At 42.6% G+C, this 18291-nt stretch overlaps 1 protein-coding gene across 7 annotated transcripts in view; it reads right to left on the minus strand.

The window, feature by feature from the left end:
• Window positions 1-18291, minus strand: part of LOC133443773 (coiled-coil domain-containing protein 136-like) — a 46913-nt gene that overhangs the window by 20868 nt on the left and 7754 nt on the right. For 3 of the 7 annotated variants that reach the window (XR_009782690.1, XM_061720984.1, XM_061720982.1), the window contains exons 1-2: window positions 17147-17444; window positions 172-495 (exon numbers count right to left, since the gene is read on the minus strand). Coding sequence is in view for 6 of the 7 variants with exons in the window: in XM_061720984.1 (XP_061576968.1) it covers window positions 172-495; window positions 17147-17237 (415 nt within the window). In the remaining variant the exon portion in view is untranslated. Of the gene's footprint in view, window positions 1-171; window positions 496-17063; window positions 17445-18291 lie in introns of those variants that run through there. The other 4 variants (XM_061720983.1, XM_061720987.1, XM_061720985.1 and 1 more) reach the window with 3 other exon arrangements.

The raw sequence follows: 18291 nt of genomic DNA on the forward strand, positions 1-18291 counted from the left end.
CAAAAGTTTGGACACACTTCCCCATTTGTTTGAATGAGAAGGTGTGTCCAAACTTTTAGTCTGTACTGTATGTTTTAATAAAAAAGGGCATTCCCTCCCGTCTGATTAATCGGAACATGATAAGTAAGGGGTATGACAGACACGTCCCAGCCTTCAGGCGGGATCCCCCACCTTGGAGCTCATGGAAGCTCTCCTGGTGTTTGTTGGACGTCTCCCTGGCTTCATCCAGCTCCAGCAGCAGCTGCAGCACCTGACCCCTCAGCTCCTCCAGCTCCTGCTCCTCCGTCAGGGGCTCCTGCTCCTGCTCCTTCATCTTCTTCTCCTCCCCCTCGCCTTCCTCCTCCTTCAGCTTCTTTTCTTCCCCCTCATCCTCTTGGGACCTGTCCCGGTCCATCTCGTCCTTCTCGTTGTTCTCCTCCAGGACTCCTCGCTCCTTGGCCGTGATTTCGTTGTCCATGTCGGTGCTGCTCTCCGCTTTCAGATCACAAGGGTCATCTGCAGAGGTGGGTAGAGGAGCCAAAAATTGTACTCAAGTAAAAGTACTGTTACTTCAGAATAATATGACTCAAGTAGAAGTAAAAAGTAGTCATCCAAATAATTACTTGAGTAAAAGTAAAAAAGTACTTGGTGAAAAAACTACTCAAGTACTGAGTAACTGTTGAGTAACGTCTGATTTTTTTTTTAACACAACCATTCAAACACAAAAGTACAAAATAATCATCTCCAGGAAAATTAAATTAAATATTGTAATATATTAATTAAAATGAATAAAAAATAGATTAAATTAAAATAATCTTAAAGTAAATTCAAGTACTTTGATAAATAATAAAATAAATAAAATAACAGAATAAAAAAAAAGAATTACAAGTAGCATAAAATTTCAAGCCTTTTCTTTTTTAACCAGCAGATCTAGAACAAACATGAACTCATAGAAACTCTTTGTGTGTGTTTGAGTCTGAGTATATGTGACAAAACATGCAAAAGCAAATATTTTTCCCAAATAATCACCCAGTGATGTCATGAGATTGACGCGTACGCGGATAAAAGGGATAAAAGAAAAGTAACAGCTCAACGTCTCCTAATGTAGCGGAGTAAGAGTAACAGTTTCTTCTTCACAAATCTACTCAAGTAAAAGTAAAAAGTACAGTGATCCAAAACTACTCCTAAAAGTATAACATTTCCCAAAACGTACTCAAGTAAATGTAACGGAGTAAATGTAACTCGTTACTACCCACCTCTGATCATTTGGCAGACAGATCACACAGATGTTAGAAAAGACGTGGACAGAAAAAGAGATGTTTGCCAGTGACAAATGCCTCCGTCATTCTCTGAATTTAGCCATTCCTCCTTTTTTTTTTTTAATGAATCAACAGCTCCATCTTGTGATTTAAGAGGCAACGGTTCTCTTGGTTATCGACTTCTTCTCCAATAATGTAATTCACGTCAAAGTAATTCAAACATTAATCAATCATCTTCCGTTATTAAAGCTGGGGACGATGATCCTGATCTATTAGAGGACGAATATCCTTCATTGGCCGCTGTGTCATGTTCACAGTATGCAGACAGTAATAAGACGTTATTAACCAGATACTTTACACTGTTTTGTGATGGATTCCTCAAGCTGCACTGAGCATTCAAGCATTTGTCCAGTAGGTGGAGTGAGTTAGCTGACACAATGCGGCAAAAGATGGAAAGGGGGGGGGAGGCGGTGGGGGGGACGCAGTGTGCTGAAGCAATCACTATGACTCACTACTCAGCAATGCAACCCAAAGTCCATAACAGCACAAGCTGCCGCTCACAGTGAGAAAGATACAACATAATACACTGTCATATTACATTGTTGTCTGGGGTTTTTGTCTCCACATTTTCTGCTTGTTTGTACGTTTTCCTGAAAACGGCCCGAGCCAAATCCGGAGCTGTTGTCTATGTACACTTACAGAGGTTAAATATGATGTAAGGCGACACAAAGGAGCTTGATTTGATGCTATAACAGCTGTTGCTTGTTAGACATGCACATATGCAGAGCTGGTCTGAAAAACAAAAACAGAGAGCATGACCTACAAGGAAAACGACATGATGTCCAATTTGTGGTTCTCTGTCTTTACTCACACGAGACGCTGCGAGCCGCGAGGACACGCTGCTAAATGGAGCCCATACTGACAGAGATGGATTGTTCTCGACAGCAATTTTAAAGGTAAAAGATCACTCACACTCCAATTTCAGTCTCACTCCTGGAAATCTGGCCCTTACGATACACACACACTGACCCTTCCCTCTCAATAACAGGCGCGTCTGGGTCAAGTCCATCTCAGAAATAAATGAATTTCTAGCATTGCACATTTGGGACTCCGCGGCCTCCAAGTGCCTCGAAAGTGCTGTTTTTACTCTGAAAGCCGTTTAAGGATGGAGGAGAGGGCTGGAGAGATGTACGTGATGAGGGAGGATTGGTGCACCAAAGGGACAAAGCAATGCATTAACTAAAGATCTACCTAATTAAGAGTGATGCCCACCGGTGTAATCATGGCTCTGGGGATGCTTCCATTCCTCGTGATAATTATTTCTCTCCTTCATTTCCTCCCCTCACTGGATGTACAGTATTTCCACCACAGCTCCGCACTCTCGTGTCCTTTATCCGCGAGAGCCTTAATTCTTCATGTCTCATAATAATGTTAATTTAAAAAATGCAGCCCCTGAGAGGAATGGGAGCAGTTTCATGAGCACTGAGCTATTTTGTCATTAAACTTTGATGCTGGTGTAATGAGTTAGTCATAAAGAGAAACTCTGTGGCAGAGTGAGCCAGGGCTGCTTGTATAGCCGCCGGCAGCCAAAGGCCATCAAGACACAAAAGACTTCCCACTGACGATCACTCATATCCAAATCCTCGAGGATGTTGGGCGCGGGGTGTGATTCTGTGAAATTTTGTATTTCAAGTGCTCTCTGCTGTGTCGGGGCATCAAGATTCGGGGGCATCAGTTCTGTCAATAAAAACTCAGTCAGATTAATAAACACATATTTTATTCAATGCCACTGGGCATTCAATTAAAGCATTTTTAAACGCTCTTTTCAAAATAATAAAGCGCTACATCAGTCTTCTGCTGTCTGATCATTTAGAGGCTCTTGAAGAAAAACGTTTAGCTACGAGAAAGGAATTGCTGCTCACTTCTTCTCACTTCTGACTTCTTCTCACTTCAGTAAACTTTCAACTATCATTAAAAAACCGGCAGATCTGCAAAAGTGCATTTGTCGGCTGGTGAGTAAAGGCTGATCTTTAAATCCACCCGCTGCAACGGAGAAACTTGTTTTAATCAACAAATCAACAACTTCTGGCAGACTAATATCCTTGATGGCTCTCAATCAGGTTTCCTTCCACATCACTTATTAAGATTTTTAATGACTTTTGCCCGAATAATGATTCCGAGAATCAATTTGTGAATTACTTCTAGACAGACTAACTTGGTCAGGCTCTCAGGGGCAGTAATGATGTGATTAAGAGGAAGAAATGGATACAGAGAGTCTGGGAGAACCACTAGAGTCCTAGAATCCCATCAGAATCACTTCTTGGCCCGTTTATTTGAACTTTTTTCCCTTTTTTCATCCTCTCAAAATCTACGACCCATTCCACAGAGTAAAACAGTCCCCAGCTACGGGCATAGTTATCGACCCTCCAGATGTTCCTCAGAGACTCCCATACTTCGCTGCCATCTTCCAGCATCCTCCTAGTGTCAGATTTATCCTGTATTTCTCCCGATTTTCCGAGTTGCCATTTGTATTAGCTGAGATTAGCACCCTAACGCTATCGTTTTCACCTTGACACTCAGACAGCTGCATGGGGGGGTAGTGTGGTCCCAGGTGAGAACAACAGGCTGCCAAGAGCTGCACATTCAAGGACAACGCACCCTGAACGAGAAGTGTGCGTGACATGATGAATGTGAATAAAATTGTCTTTTCTCACTGATTCTTCCAAAAATAAAGTTCTAGGGATCTTGTTACATCCATGCACCCTTCCACGTACCATGTAATTCACACACATAGAATCCTAGCTCCTCTTTGTTGCTCAAACTTTTTCCTTGTCATTTTGTTTAGTTTTTTTGTTAGCCAATGGGGAAGAGAGCTATTCAGCACTGGTACTGTCAGTAACTGCTATTGAATCGTTGCTCTGTACTGGCCAAGGTATCAATATTAAACACCTCAAAAATATATTATTTATGATGAAACTGCTTTTGTGAGGTCGAGACGGTAGTGAAGAGGTAGGAGTTACTGACGAGGTAGGTGTTACTGACGATGATGAGGTAGGAGTTACTGACGAGGTAGGAGTTACTGACGAGGTAGGAGTTACTGACGAGGTAGGAGTTACTGACGATGATGAGGTAGGAGTTACTGACGAGGTAGGAGTTACTGACGAGGTAGGAGTTACTGACGATGATGAGGTAGGAGTTACTGATGAGGTAGGAGTTACTGATGAGGTAGGAGTTACTGACGAGGTGGGAGTTACTGACGAGGTAGGAGTTACTGACGAGGTAGGAGTTACTGACGATGATGAGGTAGGAGTTACTGATGAGGTAGGAGTTACTGACGAGGTGGGAGTTACTGACGAGGTAGGAGTTACTGACGAGGTAGGTGTTACTGACGATGATGAGGTAGGAGTTACTGACGAGGTGGGAGTTACTGACGAGGTAGGTGTTACTGATGATGATGAGGTAGGTGTTACTGACGAGGTACGAGTTACTGACGAGGTACGAGTTACTGACGAGGTAGGTGTTACTGACGAGGTAGGAGTTACTGACCAGGTAGGAGTTACTGACGAGGTAGGAGTTACTGACGAGGTAGGAGTTACTGACGAGGTAGGAGTTACTGACGAGGTAGGTGTTACTGACGATGATGAGGTAGGAGTTACTGACGAGGTAGGAGTTACTGACGAGGTAGGAGTTACTGAAGAGGTAGGTGTTACTGACGATGATGAGGTAGGTGTTACTGACGAGGTAGGAGTTACTGACGAGGTAGGTGTTACTGACGAGGTACGAGTTACTGACGAGGTAGGTGTTACTGACGATGATGAGGTAGGAGTTACTGACGAGGTAGGTGTTACTGACGATGATGAGGTAGGAGTTACTGACGAGGTACGTGTTACTGACGAGGTAGGTGTTACTGACGATGATGAGGTAGGAGTTACTGACGAGGTAGGTGTTACTGACGATGACGAGGTAGGAGTTACTGACGAGGTAGGTGTTACTGACGATGATGAGGTAGGAGTTACTGACGAGGTAGGTGTTACTGACGATGATGAGGTAGGAGTTACTGACGAGGTAGGTGTTACTGACGATGATGAGGTAGGAGTTACTGACGAGGTAGGAGTACCTCACCAAGTAGATGTTACTGATAAGGTAGGAGTTACTGACCAAGTAGATGTTACTGACGAGGTAGGAGTTACTGTCGAGGTAGGAGTTACTGACGAGGTAGATGTTACTGACAAGGTAGGAGTTACTGACGATGACGGGGTAGGAGTTACTGACAAGGTAGGAGTTACTGACGAGGTAGGCGTTAATGATGAGGTAGGTGTTACTGACCAGGTAGGCATTACTGCTGGAGTGAAAGTTACACAACCCCAACATTAACCGTGCGCTCACAAGGCAGTGTCGCGCTAGCGCTACATTAGTGGCGCTCCTGAGGGGCCTTCATCATACCATAAACAACCAATGAAATTTCACCATCCGCACGTCCTCACTGCGCAAATGAGCCCCGTACTTTGAAAATCTCCCACCATGTAAGAGCAATGCTCCCTCCATGATGCACATCACCCATTCAAGGTGAACGGGTGGCAACTCAAGATGCTGTCATCGCTTACACATGAGCGTACGGTAACGGTTACTAAGCTAGCCCTAACGGATATAACCTAAACTCTTGAATCACAATAGCAGAGCGACATAACAATTGTAAACTTTGGAGTGAGAGTCCTCTTTCTCTTTCTCGTATGCGGCTCAAGGAAGCCTAAAGGACTGGGAGGTAATCTTGCTTTTCAACTTCATGTGAAGTAACGAACAGCTGCTCATTTACACAGTTCACAGCCGTCTTTGAAGTCGCCGTTTCTGCTCCAGCTCAATACGGTTGAAAACCCCTGTGCAGTTCACTTCACAAGAAACGACTGAGCGCACTCAGAGGCGATAGCATTTCATATTTCAGCTGCGCAGATCATATCTATCGAGCCCTCTCACTGAATAACTACGATCCCACAGATCTGTAACCTCTCTCCCTCAAAAAGTAAACAATATGGTGACTGATGTCTCACTGTCGGATGCAACAAACCTTCAATAACATAAAGAAAAGTCATGCTTTTGGCAGTAAGGAGGGGAGTTTAGTGTAAATCCAACACAAACATCACAAACCTCCGTTCCCACATCAAAGCTTTGATGAAACCATCATCCAGCCATCTTAGAAATATGGATAAAGATAAGAGCTATGGTGGCTGGTGGCATTCATTACTTGTCAGTCAGGATTAAATTGTGAAGCATCGTGTCCTGGCCTTCCCAGAAGCCTACAGTTGCACATCTGCTAATGTATAAATAACACAAGATCCTCACTCAAGTTTCCTGTTAAAAATAGCACCTCTTTCTAATGGTTTAGAGCTAAAATATATTAGAGAAATCTTTTCTGAGACTTGAAGGTGCCTCAGATCTGTAGCGACTGGTCAGCAGGTGGAAAACCTAAAAACTTCAAACCAAATGAGCTCACGTTTCCCTGTCATGTCGCTCTCTGCTGTAATCACCTCCTGCGGGAAATTGTGTTTGCTTCTGTAGAAAAATAGTTAAAAACAAAGTAAAAGCTGTTCTTCTCCCCACTGCTTTGAATTAATATTTAACCTTCACTTGTGTGTTTTAATTATTTATTTTATTGCACAATTTCTCTCCGCTGCTCTTGGTGCTCTGATGAAAATAGTTTGAGAGCATTATGTAATGGGTTTTAAATTTATTATCCAATTTGAATGCTCTCATGCTACTTTTCTCCCCGTACTGGACGTAAAGCAGCTTGAATTGTTAATGTGTGGGAAATGCATGCAGTATAAATTACCCTGCCTTTCCTATCGTTTCACTCTTCGGGGGAAGCGTTATCACCAAACATTGTGCAGCTGAATCAGCTGGAGTGATACCTGTGATCACCCCGCTGCACGCTTGGCACGTCGCTGGTCCTCAGTCACGCAGGGCTTGCATTAGACATGGATGCTGGGTGCGTACAAGACCAAGGACATGCAGCAGTCATCTCAAGAGCAGCGTCACGGCTCCAGGGAGACGAAAGCTTTATCTATGCACGACGCATTCCATCTCAATCACGTTGCACCAAAACACATCCACAGAATACATTCAGAGCAAACAACGTGCCGCTTCAGAGAGGAGGCAACAAGCCGTCCAATCTCTGTCACTGCCTCGGAATAACTGTTTGAGACAGATTTAATCATTAATAAGGCAACAGAAGCCCTCTGTTTTGACTCTGAGTGGGATCTCAGTGAAGAAGTCAGAGATGTGATGAAATTTGCAAAATTGAGAAGCAGAGTGAGAATTTTAGGAACAAGAGGGAAGCAACGAGGGGGATGGATGTGGGATCTAAAGAAGTGTTGCTTATTTGTTTGCAGATAAAAGAGAACTTCTGCTATCATACTGTATAGACCTTAGCTAAAACATTAAAATGCAGTATTCTGCTGAGATCTACTTAGCTCCTGGCATGCTTTTGGACATTGCTTTAAAACGTATCCACACATTTACGTTGCTAAGACCACGGACTCAAATGAAAAAGTACTCCCTGTTGACCATAGGTCACTCATCTTTGATTTGTCTGGGAACAACTATCTGTTATCTACCCCTAGGGCTGGGCGATATATCGAAATTTTAATATATATCGATATATTCTCAAACACAATATGGTACGAGACAATATCGTATATATCGATTAAAAAAAAAAAAAAAAAAACATTTTTACATTTTTTTTTTAATGATTTTGATATAGCTTATTTTGTGACAAATTGACTTGAATGTTTTATTTGAGATTTGCACAAATGTTTTGTTATTTGCACAACTGTCAACCTCAGTGGAAAAGTCTGGCTGTTACTGTCTACATTGTATTAATTGCACAGTGTATTATAATTTAATTGTTATGCAGGAAAGGGATATTTGTTTTATTTCATTCAAGACGCATTTTTATTCTATATATGCAGGCAGTTTATTTTTATTTCATTTGTTTTATACATTTTGATATTGTGCAGACCTCTGTTAATAAAGGTACCTGTGTGACATTTGGCACGAGGCTTTGTATTAAAACTGACTGTTTTTTTAAGGGTTTGCCTCAGAAAAAAATGAAGCTAACAGAGATGCTATGCTATAATGTTTTGGGGGAAACCCCAATTAAGGCACAGAAAAAATATCGAGATATATATCGAGTATCGCCATTCAGCTAGAAAATATCGAGATATGACTTTTGGTCCATATCGCCCAGCCCTATCTACCCCTATTCCCATAATCTACATCTATGACTGATTCTTCCCATTCAGTCACGGGGGTCTGTTGGAGCCAACCCCGCTCTTATTAGCTAAAGGCAGGAGTACATCCTGGACAGGTCACCAGGGGCTATTTCAGTCTTATTGGCACCATCCATCCCATCCATCCATTATCTAAACATTATATATTCCTGCTGGAGAATGTCCCAGCTCTCTTCAGGCAAAATTCAGAGATACATCCTGGACAGGTTACCAGTGTATCGCAGGACCACATACAGACAGACAACCAGACACGTTCACACCCATTCCTATGGACAGTTTAGAACCACCAACTCATCCTAGACACGTTTTTAGACTGTGGGATAGGGCTGGGCGATATATCGAGATTTTAATATATATCGATATATTTTCAAACACGATATGGTACGAGACAATATCGTTTATATCGATTTTCAAAAAATATTATTATTATTTTTTTTTTAGGATTTTGATATAGCTTATTTTGTGACAAATGGACTTGAATGTTTTATTTGAGATTTGCACAAATGTTTTGTTATTTGCACAACTGTCAACCTCAGTGGAAAAGTCTGCCTGTTACTGTCTACATTGTATTAATTGCACAGTGTATTTTAATTTAATTGTTATGTAGGAAAGGGATTTTTGTTTTATTTTATTCAAGAAGCATTTTTATTCTATATATGCAGGCAGTTTTTTTTTATTCCATTTGTTTTATACATTTTGATATTGTGCAGACCTCTGTTAATAAAGGTACCTGTGTGACATTTGGCACGAGGCATTGTATTAAAACTGACTGTTTTTTTAAGGGTTTGCCTCAGAAAAAATGAAGCTAACAGAGATGCTATGCTATAATGCTTTGGGGGAAACCCCAATTATGGCACAGAAAAAATATTGATATAGATCGAGTATCGCCATTTAGCTAGAAAATATCGAGATATGACTTTTGGTCCATATCGCCCAGCCCTACTCCACGCGGTCAAGAGCCAAACCTGGAACCTTCTAGCTATGAGGCACCAGCTCCCGAGGAGTTGGATGACCACGTCCAAAAAGCCAGTGGGGCTAATGCAGCAAAGAGGAACATGCAGCATAGCCGTCACCAGACCTCATTTACTGGGGCACGTGGGGCATGATTGCACACAGTATTACAGCGTTCAGCAGTGAGGCATACGGTGATACAAGCCTAACAGTAACAGGGAAAAAAGACAGTTATCTTAGACTGATCTGCAAAGTCAAATAAAACAGACTGATTTAAATTCTTCAAGCTCCGGTGAGCTCTAAGCGGTCTGTTATACTTTGAAGATTCGTGCATTGTGCTGTGCAGCGTGCACGTAGCGGAGAGACTGAAGCTGGGCGAATGCAGCAGAGAAGAGAAAAGACGACTGGCTCGTCCATGCGTGCACTATAAACCACAAGCGGGGAAGCGAGACGAAGAGAATGGGTGATGTTTTTGAGCGATAACTCATTGTGACCCGCTAACAAGGCACACTAACTGAGGTAAGGAGGGAAGCAGCCGCTCTGAGTTATTTAAGGCGCTCTTTTTGTACTAGTGGATCCAGGAAGTGTTCGGATTTTGTTGAAAGTGAAGGTCCAATGTTGAGTCCGGAGCTGGCATCTGCTCCAGAAAGCAGGTTTTGAAATGCTGAGTTGGGGGAAACTCTGGGTCTTAGAAGATCCCAGAGTTTGCCAGAAAGCAAGGTTAGTCTTACCTTGAGTCTGTTGCCATGGTAACTGACTCTGTGAATTGATCCTGCTCGCTGGCAGATTCACCATAAAGAAACCCAGAGTTTCTACCTGTCTCATCCCACTGATATCTAGTATCTACAAAGATTACCGGGGAGGATTTGAACAATGCTGTAGCAAAAGAAGTACTGGACGCGTGCGTATATTTGACTAAAGTTACACAAAAAACTCATAAATGGCTGTCAACATTTTGTGACTTTGTAAGGTAAGTCACAAATCTCCATGTCGGTTTCCATTAACGTGTGAAGAACATTTACTCACTGCTTTCACTCAGCTCATGTTTAACCAACAGTGAATTAAAAAGACACAGCTAGCTATTAGTCAAGTGTAAATTACCAGTATTTAGGCATGAGTGTTGCTGTTTGGATGTTGGGAATACTTAAATGCTGTATTTTGTCTGTGTACGGTAAAAATAAATGCCAGTCTGACATTTTTAAATGACATTAAGAGTTTGAACAAGGTGTGATTATAGAAAATAAAGGCTTATACGCAAGATTGTTGGACAAATACTTGGTCCTTCTGTGCCGCATGTGGCCCTTTCATATGCTGGATCTGACACTCCTGTTGACAGCAGTTTGTCCCACAACGCCGAAAGTGTCCATATTTTGTGGCTGCGATCCCTTGAGCCTGGCGTGACTGAGATTCTGCAGGAAATGCAAGACCAACAGTGGCTTGGACCCTGCAAGTTACCCTCCCAGAGGTTTGTACTTCCAACACTGAGGTCCCAACCTGGTCCCAATGCAATTTAAGGCAGGAGTTTTTATTACAGTTGTGACAGATCTGTGTACTAGCCAATGTGAGTAGATGCAAATTCACTGAAAAATGGCAAATTAACTCCTTTTGACAGTCTGCTTAACGCAGTCGTGCGTTAGATGAAGCTATTTTTCAAGAAGACTTCTCTATGCAGGAAATAATGCTATTCTGGTTTCTCCCCGACGTCTTGAAAGATAGTTTTATTGTGTAAAAACAAAAACAACTCACTGAAAATTGCAGCTGGAAGCAGTCACAGGTGTAGTGCAGCGGTGGCTTGTGCTGAACCATGAAAATAGGATCAGACAATTGTTGGTGGCAGCGTAAGTGGCCTGTGTGTGTATTCCACCATGTGTTGTATTTGTTTGAATTTGTGCAAAGTACTTTGGTGTTTTTATTGTAGAGTTTTTTGCATTCCGTCTTGTGAATGAATGTAAGGTTCGATCTCTGAGCACTATATTGCACGTTTGATCCCAGAGCCCCATCTCAACTGCAAATGTTCCATATGTGCATGGAAGCCATGAATCTGTGTAGGAGGCCATGCATAATGCACCCCCCTCCTACCCCAGCTCTGACGTAGCTTTTCCCCTGCACTGGCACACTTCCTCAGCAACACAGAGCAGGGAGGGGGAGTCAGGAGAAAAAAAAAGGAAAAGATGGTGTGAGTAAAAGAGGGAAGAAGGAGAACACAATACAAGAGATGCAGAAAAGCTTGTGTTACCATCCTGATAAAACTCACCGGAATCAGGTGCAATCTGTCGGCCATTCATCCCCACGGTTACCCTTGCATGCCAATAACTTAGCTTCCACATATGATACGTCTCCATGGTAATAAAGCTGCAGTTTTGCCTGCAGGTTGCCTTACCGTGGAAACCTTTCTGTTTGTCATTAGTGTCTTTTTCCCAGAGAGATTTGCTCTCAGCAGCTGTGTCTTCCCACTAAGGTCACTATCATAGGACATTTACTGAAGTCAAACAGGCACTCATGACTTTGTGAGCCCCAAAAAAATAAAACATCAGAGTCAGTGTCTCATAAGGTCAGTGAGAGTTTAAGTGTTTCTGCTTCTTCAAACCTGAGAACTCCCAGAAGCACGAGGAACAACAGCATCAAGAGAAGACAATAAAGGAAAAACAGGAACCACGGTCTCAAGAGTCGGGCTCTGACTTAATCAGACACTCTGCTAGTTAAATGGAAAATCCATGTTTGCCATTTCAAAAGGAAATAAGCAAAAGTGGGTCAATGGAATAGAAAAGCTGTGCTGTGCAACGTTTGGCCTCATTAAACGGAGCGTGCACAAGAACCCAGCGAGTCTGTGGGTGATTTATTCAGGGGATGTGTTTTTATTGGAACGCGTGTGTGTGTTTGCATGGTGGCGCAGTGCGTGCTTGTTGTGCAGCTATTCCATTAGGACATATGAATAGCGACAGGGAACAAAACAGGAAAACAAGTGATGCAGTACTAATCCATTTGATCAACGCCGCCCACCTGAGAGCAATCTCTTTGGAAGGCTTAACCCAACTTAAATTGCAGAGGTGAAAAGAGGATGTATCAGCGTTTCTAGATCCAACGGGGGATAACGACTCCGGGGATGAGAACTAGATTGCACAGAAAACACAGATCATTTGAAAGTTTGAAGAATGTTTCTGTGATACAACCCAGGAAGAATAAAACAACATAGAGCGATCTAAGTATTGTGAGAGATCTTTAAAGGACTTTTTTTTTTCTTTTTCTTACGCATGTCACTGTTTAGGTCTGGGAACGAGGAATCGGGAAGCTACGGGCGGAAAAGTATGCAACATTTGTTTTCATTTGTTGTTGATTTATTCAGAGGTCTCCAATGAGCACAGAGTTTATCTAAGGCAGCAAACTTTGCTGTTTATTAGTTCCAAAGAGCCGAAAACAAATCCCGTCTGTGTACATTGGGGAAGCTGCTGATGTGAGTTTGGCAGCGCGAGGGCCCAACAACCATGGAGGGGAGGAGTTGAGGAGAAGGAGAAGAAGAGGACACCAGAGAAAGGCTGTGTGGGCTGATGGCGCTGGCAGGTGCAAAGGTTTGTCTGTGAGTGTGTGCGTGTGCGTGTGTTTGTGTTGGAGGGTGTGTGGGCGCTGGAGAGCAGAGGATGGCAACTGTAAGAGGGGGAAGAGCAATGGAGTGGGAGCATGGAGAGAAGGATGCAGAGAGAAATGTGCGGCGACGCGGGCAAGTGGGAGGGCCTGTATCACATAACGGTATCAAGACAGCTCGCGAATGTCAAGTGCAACTCTGATGATGTTTTATTGATCAGCAGGAGCACGTGTTCCTGTAAAAGCTTCTGTAAATCCCAGCGGTACGTGCAGCCATGTGAGTCCACAAGTTTATCTTGTTGTTTGTTTCCACCGGGATGTGGAAGCACAAAAAAGAGACACCTCTCTCTCTGAGATCAGACAGATAACTTTGGTAGAGGTCAGAGTAAATACAACTTAATCCATCAAAAACCTCAAGTTGATTCAATATAGAATGATACTAGTTGTGTAACTCATCTCGCCGTCTCTCAGCTTTTTTCTTCCCATCCGCTGCGAGGCTGCTCTTATCTCAGTGAATCAGTCAGTATTCACGCTATTTAAATCCACACACTTGCCAATACTAAAAGCTCAATTTTGCAGCTTTAGAGGCACGCCTGGAGCTGTGATGAAAGGGGCAGATGTCCCCGGAGTTAAGACAACAGGAACAAGCTTGTTTGGGAGGAGAATTTCTCCTGAGACAGCATCCATGTTGTGATCGTCAATACGCAGCAGCCGGAGGTGTAATAGAGAACATTAATCACTACACAAGTGGTTTAATAAGTCGAGCGCACATTTGGAGACACGATAAGAAAGACCTTTTATGTTTGGAACAAACAGATGTAGAGTTTTAAAATCTATTTTCTCAAAACAACTCTTCTCATTTTAAGATATTTCAAGGACAGAGGTCATCATTTGAGTCTCAGACGTTAAGGTTTTCAATCTTATTCCGATTTTGCTATTTATATTGTTAAATTTGTTATATTTTATTTAGAGCTTACATCCTGGTTCATGTAACATTCACCCTCAAACCAATATGGCATTCATATTAAACCTTCAAATTACAGTTTCAAGTCCTTCCGGCCTGCCACAGCGTTTTATTACGGTGAATTGGACGCAGCGCGCACCAGTTGGTTTTTAATTGCACGATGCAACTCTGCGGTCCAGCCTTGATCCCTCTCACGAGAACACAGTACATCACATACCGACACCTCTACTAGTCGGCCCTGTTTTCCAGACCCAGTAGGTTCATCGTGGCAGAGCTGCCAGAGAAACCAACGAAGGCCATGTCAGAGGAAGACGAAATCTTGTGTCTTATCTTTGGCAGGAATCAGAGTGACCGAGTGAGGTAGGATGATTTTTATTCATCGGTGAGAACCACATAAATAATAAAGGTTTAAAGCAAGGGACTCGAGAAGCTGTTTTTTTCTATTTGTTGTCGCAGCAGTTTCCCGTTTTGAGGTGCAAATAAAGTTGTCCACTGTGTAATAATGTTACACAAACATGCATTAACAAACTCAGACTGATGTCGTGACTCTGGTCCTGGTGGGAAGCGTTCTGGTGAGGCTAGTGGTGCGTGTGGTGGTAGACTTCAGCACGCCAGGACACTTTAACTTTACCTTGGGCTACTTTTTAACATTGTGGAGTAAATACAGCCGACTAGCTGCCCATCAGCATCCCATCTGCTTGTACTTGTTAGCCAGGTTGTTTTTCTTCAGTTTTTATTGGTTTAGGATGCTACTACGAGTTGTGTGTAGCATTTTTTTACTGTGTCATAGTAAAAACGTTGAGAGCATGGTTTTATTTGTAGCAATACAGCACAAATGCTACATTATAGCTAGCTATGTTTACATCTTTAAAGCTGGGATGTCACCGCGGAGGGGGGCCCTAAAGAACAAAAAAACACAGTTCTTCCACAATTCTGCTTTAAAGCCACTCTGTGTAGCAGTACGACTGCTGACCACACGGGAGCACATCGATGTGATCTGTTGATGAAAGAGCACTCACGAAACTGTACTAATGAGTAGAGACGGTCCAGCGTGCCTTGTAATACCACTCTGTCCCACTAGCGATGCATTTGTTACGTTTTAGGCCGGGGGCTGACAAAGAGACACCCCCCATGTGGCCAGAAGTGGCATTGCTACGTAGAGTAGCTGTAAAACATGATTTATTCTATGTATTCTTTTATTTTTGGCTGTTGATGAACTTTCTCGTTTATGGATGAGGGATAAGATACACAGCAAGGTAAAAGTTATCCACGTCCCTCCGAAGCCTTTCACTTTAAAATATCGACAAAGATTAAAACAAGAATCGTTAATCTAGTTTACTCAGTGTTTGCATTTTTGCTCTAGAAATTATAAGGTAATTCATCATCTCAGAGTTCAAAATTCACTTGTAAACACAGCATTTATGAAAGCTAGTACAACATAACAATGTGGTTTTCATAAGTAATCATTTGGTCATGTTCTTGTCTTCTATTAGTAGAAAATGTTATTGTATTCATATGAATTCTCTCCAAAAGAAATAATCCACCAAATATGTGTGAGTGAAAGTTGAGTTGAAGGGCATAACTTCACAGAAACAGGAAACCTGGCTCTGGCAAGCCCGCTGCTCAGACCGTTCCTGACCTGTGGTTCTTTCTCATCCACACACACACGCACACGCACACGCACACGCACGCGCACGCGCACGCGCACGCACACGCACACGCACACGCACACGCACACACACACACACACACACACTAATAAACATCCTCTGAGCAGTGTCCAGGGCTGCACAGCCATTCAAAACATGCCTAGGACACACAGTTCCTCCTTGTTGGGACACCCAAAACAGAAAAAAAAATGCAAAAACATTCCCCACATTCTTCTGAACACAGCACTTATTCTGCATGAAGAAAAAATGATAATAACAAACTATAGCCATGCTTAGTGGTAGAAAGTTGGAAGGCGAGCTGCACTACACCGCCCCTGAATGCCACTCAAAATAAGTATTTAAAGCTGAAGCAAATCAACATCCATCATCCACTGCATTTTGCATCCATTTTCAGCAACATATGTCTCCTCCGACGGTGTCAGCGCTGTGATGACTGGGCCTACGTTATCTCCTGCCTTTGGCTGCCAGCCATCCATTAAGGCTGATTTATGGTTCTGCGTTATACCAACGCAGAGCCTACGGCGTAGGGTACGCGGCGACACGCACCCAGTGGCGTCAATTCAGTCAAAGCTAAGGTATGGCAAGGTTAACGAGTCACAGAACTTAACTAGAGTATCAATCAACACGTCCAGCAAATACTCATCACAGAAGTCTGCTATGTAGCTTATCTGTGTGGTCAAAAAAATTGGAACTTTTTCAAATGCAGCCTCACTCACTGCAAAAACTCAAAATCTTACCAGGAATATTTGTCTTATTTCTAGTTAAAATGTCTCATTTTTAGTCAAAAAAATCTCATTACACTTAAAACAAGTCATCACCGGAAAAATAACTTCTTAAATCTGCCAGTGGGACAAGATTTATCTTCTTATTACAAGCAAAAAAATCTTGTTCCACTGGCAGATTTTTCCACTTATTTTAAGTGAAAATCTACTTGAAACAGGTGAAAATGGTTGTTTTTGAGTCTTGTCTTAAATGTAATGAGATTTTTGACTAAAAATGAGACATTTTAACTAGAAATAAGACAAATATTCTTGTTAAGATTTTGAGTTTTTGCAGTGTATAATAACTAGTGAAATCGATCATGTTGTTCTGATTTGCATTTGTAGTTAGTCTATATGTATAAAGTAATAGAATAATCAATACAATACGCGTACCCTACGGCGTCACGCTACGGCGTAGGCTCTGCGTCGATTTAACGCAGAACCATAATTCAGGCTTTTACCTGGCAGCGCGTCGCCTGCATCACAACCTCCACAGATGCCAGATCGGATCTAAACGTCCCTCTCGTCTCGTGAGTCAACCAGCTCCTAATAAATGCTGGTTCCCTCAGTAATCTAAAAGAACTGCCATGAGCAAGAGATAAACACCGATGCTTTACCTTTTTCTCCGCTGATCTACTCCGCGCTGTTATCACACAGACGCACACGGCACCGAGGCGCAGATACAAATGAAAACACTCACACAAGCTTGCACAGAAAGGAGCCGCACAGACAGACAGACCTGTGGAGTCCAGAGCCTCCTCTATGAGCGGAGGTAAGCGCAGTCCATCCATAACCCCTCCGGAGGGACGAGTGGGCGGCCGCGGGTCAGAGAGCTCCGTGCGCGCCCTCCTCCTCCGCTGCAGATCTGAGCTCAGAGACGCGCAGCTCCCATGCACACGCACGGAAAACACGCGCACAATCTCAAGCCCCGCACACCGCTGGAGGACCTGGGAGGATCCGAGCAGGGAGGATCCGGGGAGCTGGACGGAGCAGCGTGGGAGAGATGCCGGGAGGAGGGAGAGGGAGGAGCAGGAGGAGGAGGAGGAGGGAGGGAGGGAGGGATGCTGTTGTGCCAGACGGCCAGCTCCGTCTCCCTGCTCAGACCTCCCCCTCTCCCTCTCCCTCTCTCTCTCTTCCTGTCTTTCTCTGTTTACTATTTTTGTTAAAAGAAAAGAAACTTCATTTCCGTTTTTTTCCTGGTCCCCTCTTATTTTTATTAATACTCATTATTAAAGACAGTACACTGCAAAAACTCAAAATCTTAACAAGAATATTTGTCTTATTTCTAGTTAAAATGTCTCATTTTTAGTCAAAAAAATCTCATTACACTTAAAACAAGATTCATCACTGGAAAAAAACAACAATTTTCACCTGTTTCAAGTAGATTTTCACTTAAAATAAGTAGAAAAATCTGCCATTTTTTTGCTCGTAATGAGAAGAAAAATCTTGTCCCACTGGCAGATTTGTCTACTTATTTCAAGTGAAAATTTACTTGAATAAGGGGAAAATTGTCAAATAAGTTATTTGATGACTCTTGTTTTAAGTGTAATGTGATTTTAGACTAAAAAAGAAAAATTTTAACTCGAAATAAGACAAATATTCCTGGTAAGATTTTGAGTTTTTGCAGTGCGTCTCCCTGCTCAGACCTCTCCCTCTCCCTCTCCCTCTCTCTCTCTCTTCCTGTCTTTCTCTGTTTACTATTTTTGTTAAAAGAAAAGAAACTTAATTTCCGTTTTTTTCCTGGTCCCCTCTTATTTTTATTAATACTCATTATTAAAGACAGTACACTGCAAAAACTCAAAATCTTAACAAGAATATTTGTCTTATTTCTAGTTAAAATGTCTC

The sequence above is a fragment of the Cololabis saira genome, chromosome 5, assembly GCF_033807715.1.
Source record: "Cololabis saira isolate AMF1-May2022 chromosome 5, fColSai1.1, whole genome shotgun sequence".
Classification (NCBI taxonomy): Eukaryota; Metazoa; Chordata; class Actinopteri; order Beloniformes; family Belonidae; genus Cololabis; species Cololabis saira.